At 29.8% G+C, this 4,963-nt stretch overlaps 2 protein-coding genes across 2 annotated transcripts in view; one reads left to right on the top strand and one right to left on the bottom strand.

The window, feature by feature from the left end:
• The window catches only part of LOC111636916 (neuronal acetylcholine receptor subunit alpha-6-like), a 21,225-nt gene extending 19,115 nt beyond the window's left edge, over positions 1-2,110 (top strand). Inside the window, exon 3 of the mRNA XM_023382303.1 lies at positions 697-2,110. Coding sequence (XP_023238071.1) covers positions 697-1,034 — 338 coding nt within the window. The 3' untranslated portion in view covers positions 1,035-2,110. The remainder of the gene's footprint in view (positions 1-696) is intronic.
• A 1,349-nt stretch (positions 2,111-3,459) lies between these two features.
• The window catches only part of LOC111636885 (ATP-dependent Clp protease ATP-binding subunit clpX-like, mitochondrial), a gene marked incomplete at its 5' end in the record, with an annotated part of 35,474 nt that continues 33,970 nt past the window's right edge, over positions 3,460-4,963 (bottom strand). The window contains one exon of the mRNA XM_023382280.1: positions 3,460-4,127. Within this exon, the coding sequence (XP_023238048.1) occupies positions 3,954-4,127 (174 nt within the window). The remainder of the gene's footprint in view (positions 4,128-4,963) is intronic.

The raw sequence follows: 4,963 nt of genomic DNA, 5'->3' as shown, positions 1-4,963 counted from the left end.
GAAGTATATTACCAAGTAACCCAGTGAGAACTGCTTGCCTATCATTTTAGTTGAAAATACAAGAAGTTTTATTCCAAGCAAGCATCGCAAGCCCGCTAGGTTAATTTCTGCTGCTTGCTTGGAATAAAATTTCTTGTATTTTATATTAAAATGATAGGCAAGCAATTCTGTTAAAAGCACTGGCACTGAACGTTTCGCTTCATGCAGTCTATTTTGCAACTTTTTTTAAAATGATGTCAATCCCGAAAATCTCGGGATTAGGAAAACTTAATCCCGAAAATTTTGGGACTGAAAAGTGGTCGGGATCCCGATTTTCGAGATCCCGGGATCAAATCCTCTACATACGACCCTTTAAGTCTGCCAAAGTTGCAGCATTCTATGATAAACCATATATTCCAAAGAACCCCTAGAGTAAATTTGTTTTGCAAAACCTTCTCCTCGTCCTTTGTAGTCAGTATATAAATTTTATTAAGTTACAGCTATAGAGTGCCCTGAATAGGGAGTTTTAATTATGGTCACCCTACATAACGATTTATGCCACTATGTGTAATATAGAGAACAGTTGTGTTATATATCAGTAATTTTCAACTATTTTAGAAATTTAACTCGAATTGTGTTAGATCCCTCTCGTATCGATATAATATAAAATAAAATATAAATACTAAAAATTAATAATTATATATTGAACTTTTTCAGTAACCTTGGTTCATCGTTCCATGATTTTAATATTTATAAACATGGTGATCGAACTGTTCGTGATTAATCTCAGCAGAGCTTCGATCCACTTTAACCCACCTTCATTCATAAACAATCGGTTATCCGGATTATTTGGGATTATTCTGTGCATACCTCCCGAAATGCAGTGTTCTGAATCACTCAGAGAATTTCACTCTTTCGGCATGGAAGAAGAAAACGTCGTCTACAAACAACATCCGAGAAAAGGAAATTGGAGGAGAGTCGCCATAGCAATAGATAGGATCTCTTTTATTTTGTTTATTCCTATCGTTTTAATTGTTACTTATAATAACTCTTAGCATATTAAAATATGTAGGTAATATTTCAGCAAAAACTTGAAGCCGTATCTACAAAAAAGAAAGAATTTGTGCTATGGCGTGTAGGAGTAAACTGTATCATACGGGTGTCTTTATTAATGAAACTTCTTTATTTTGAAGATATTAAGGCGTACATTATCATGAATATTTTAATAAGTAAGAAGATTATAGCCTATAGTTTATTGTTTCTATGTTTTGTTTAAATTGGTGATTCTCGATCTTTTAATTGATGTTCCGACTGGAGAATTCGTAATTTGGGAAACAATTCTATAAATAAATGAAGATAATCACCTCTTGAGTTAAGGACTCTTCGAATCCTTAACTCAAGCTGTCGATATTTCCATCAGGAGGGTCCGAAGGGAAGTCGAATTTCGCCCGAAGTTTATAAATGTTTACGATGCTCTTTGTACATTGTGAAAATGAAATAATATATGAAGCAAAAATAAAAGAAACAGAAATGATTCTCATCGTTTCTGTTCTCTTCAATCGTAAATATTGCAAAAAAATTATCACAGTACTGTATTACACTTGCTAAATTAAAACACATCGTATATAATAAAATACATACGGTACATGTAAACTATTCATACTACAAATAACAGACGTTTAAGTTAAATAAAATTTTTATTAATGTGAATTTTTTATTATATTATCTCTCAATGGATTTCTAAAAGATTGTACCATAGATCCGAGCATATAACATCATTAGTGAATATCATTTATTTTTGCATTTTTAAAACACGGCGTAAGAGTTCACCTGGCATATAAGAGCACTGTACTGCTACCTCAGTGTAAATTAAATGTAAATGTATTGATACAGTAACTACTCAATGACATTATTAAAAAAAAATAGCCAAATAAAAAATACTTTCGATATTATAAAAGTTGTTTTAAAAACAATGAGTTTTTAGGTTCGCCGACTTTGTTTCATTTATATGCGCAGAAATACATTATTATTTGAACCAACGACAGACCCCGAACCGGGCCGCCATGTTTGAAGCGAATTGAACGTGTGTCCGACATGACACTTGAAGGAAGAAAGCTGCACACCTGCAGGAAATACCTTACTGTACTTATGTCATGAACAGTCGTATCTGTATTAACAGATATGACTGTTCATGACATAAGTACAGTAAGTACACAATTTTCATGACTAATTTGCAGAACTGATAAATAACATAGTAAATACACAGTAATTTATTATTCGTATCGACTGAACATTTCGCCAAATTAATAAAACTCGGATACACCATTTTGTATCATAACATACTTTCATTTACTGGATCAAAAGGAAGTGAGATTCACTTCATTTTGATCCAGTAAAGTGTTTAAGGCACAGGAACCATGTTCCTGACAAATCCATCCTTAATTATATATAACGAGCAATTATTTTATTGTGACGACATCACAATGCCAGATTGCAATTTTAATTAAATTTAAAATGTGCGCTCTCCACCTCAAATTAGTGGCTTGTCCCTGTACATCATACTTTCCTTTAACAATAAAGTCGTGCCGGTCATTAACACCTTTCGGGAGGGGGGAATTTTTGAATTGAAATAACGTGACTTCAGGTTTGCATCGTAAGTTCGTATATAGTTCGGGGTCTCCTGCCCATAAGGTTTCCATATCTGGTCTCGGATTTAATTTAACGTTCTCGAAATTAACGAAAGACTGACGAACGGACGACAGTGGGAATTTATAGGTCTACAAATTTTTCAATTGCAGCCCAATAACAACCTAGATTTATTTATATAATTAAAATATTACAGAATAAAATGCATTTAAGTTAAACTCGGTAAAACGACCAAATAATGATTGAGTTTAATTCAGTTTAATTCAAATACTATAATTTTAAAAGTCAATTTTCGAATATGATAAACTATAAATTTAAAATGCGGATTTTTTAATATTTTATTTTCACAAATAATAAAATCTTATGAAACAGGAAAAAAATACAATATTTTATATTTTACAATCAATAAGACCATTCTTTTTAAATTCTTATTGCGTGTGCATATTTAAATGTTTACTTAAACATAAAACTATATTTACTGTTAATTCGAAATAGTGTGATGAATTTTTAAATTCAATTTCAAGGGTTCTTAGATGAATCTTTATTATTAAAATACTTTTCGGTTATGATTTGTAAAACCAACAACTACAATTTAGCAAAATCTCGATTTTGCTAAATTGTATTTATATTTTGCTAAATTGTATTTATATTTACAATAATTCTGCATTATTGTAAATATAAATACAAAAGAACGTACAGATCGTTTCACGAATCTTAGCAGAAATGAAAAAGATTCTAGAAGTATTAAAAAGGTTTTACTCTGGTAACTTCTCTCAATAAAAATTTAAAAAATCTGCTTTAATAAATACAATTGCAAATAAAATTAGACGTAAATATACAACAAAACATTTTTAATCTAAAAATAGAGCACATGGTAAATATTTATTAATACAACCAAAACTGGTAAATAATTAAATCAATCGAACATTCAGTGGTGTAATGTTCGAGTTTTTGATTATCCTTGGTTGACATTACTTCAGATAATCGCGACTCTATCATTTTATTTTTGAAAATGTAAAAAGATCAAAAAAACAACAAATTTGTAAAATATTTAAATCCTTTTTTTTAATTTTAAAAGAATCGTTCTAATTAAACAAAATACTTTTATAAAGTAAACAAAATTTGAATCGTCGAGCATCTCCTCTCCTCACTTCTCCGTACATAAAAGATATTTTGACTGTCTCCGGAAAAAGCTGCGCATTATTCGTGATGATCTCTCTTGGCATTTGTACAGAAATATTTCGGTTAATAATACGTGTCCGATTCTTTCGAATTATTTTACAAACTTAAAGATACTTTGCATGTATTTTTTTCCACTTTGACTGATTTCATGTATTTATCGCCCGCTCTTTGTCTTCGCTGTTGTCGTAGTCATCATGTTCTCTGTGTTCGCTGCGTATGTAAATGGGTGGACATAGACCCATAACGACGTCACTGGTGATTCTTACACTAATTATATCCGAACCGGGAATTTCGAACATCGGTTCTAAAAGTATATTTTCCTATTTGTACGAAAAATATTTTGAGTTTAATGTTTTAAAAATGAGATATTAAGTAGTAATTTTTTTAATCAAAATCAAGAAGTAAAATTTTGAAAATGATTATAATCTTAACAGATCTGAATAAGTTTTTTTTTTTAAGTAATAACTTTTTTAATGATTACTGACCATTCTGATATTAAATAATTTAGAACCTTTAAATATCTATTAATGGAATTAATTATAACAGTATAACAACAATTTTTGAACTTATAGAATCATTTATCCATTTGGTTTTTTGAAATAATTATACATTTATATTTTACAAAAAGCATGCTAATATTATAAATATTCAGGTTTGTCCAGCATCAACAATACATACTTCAGGCATCTTACAGGCTTTTCTCTTATCTCTCTATTATATCATGTTAATGTCCATATGCTTATAGATTACAGTAGTTATATATTTGTTTAATTTTTAATTCAGTTCAATTTTAAACTTTGAAATTAAATTTATTTAATTTGTTCAATACCATGTAATTATTCTATTTTAAATTACAGTAGAGAGTCGATTTTCCGAAAGTCAATCATCCGAAAGAATTCCAGTCGGCAAATTAAAATTTTCGCCAGTGCTGTGGCGCTTCAATCTTTGGCTATGTCTTGGGCTACTCAAATATTTTACGTTTTTGATACTAAATTAACATCTGAAGTATAATTTTTTATTGTTTTTATATTTTTCAATATATTCATTTTGTCTGTACAAAATAAAAAAATACTTTTTAACGATACAATAGTTTTTGTTAGGCTTAACATCGACGAAAATTCAACGCGAAGCGACACGCAACGGAGAAAAATTTCAA

Source organism: Centruroides sculpturatus, unplaced genomic scaffold (assembly GCF_000671375.1).
Source record: "Centruroides sculpturatus isolate CEXI.00-Female unplaced genomic scaffold, Cexi_2.0 scaffold152, whole genome shotgun sequence".
Lineage (NCBI taxonomy): Eukaryota > Metazoa > Arthropoda > Arachnida > Scorpiones > Buthidae > Centruroides > Centruroides sculpturatus.
Note: the sequence above shows the minus strand (reverse complement) of the source record. Positions and strands in the feature narration are given on the sequence as shown.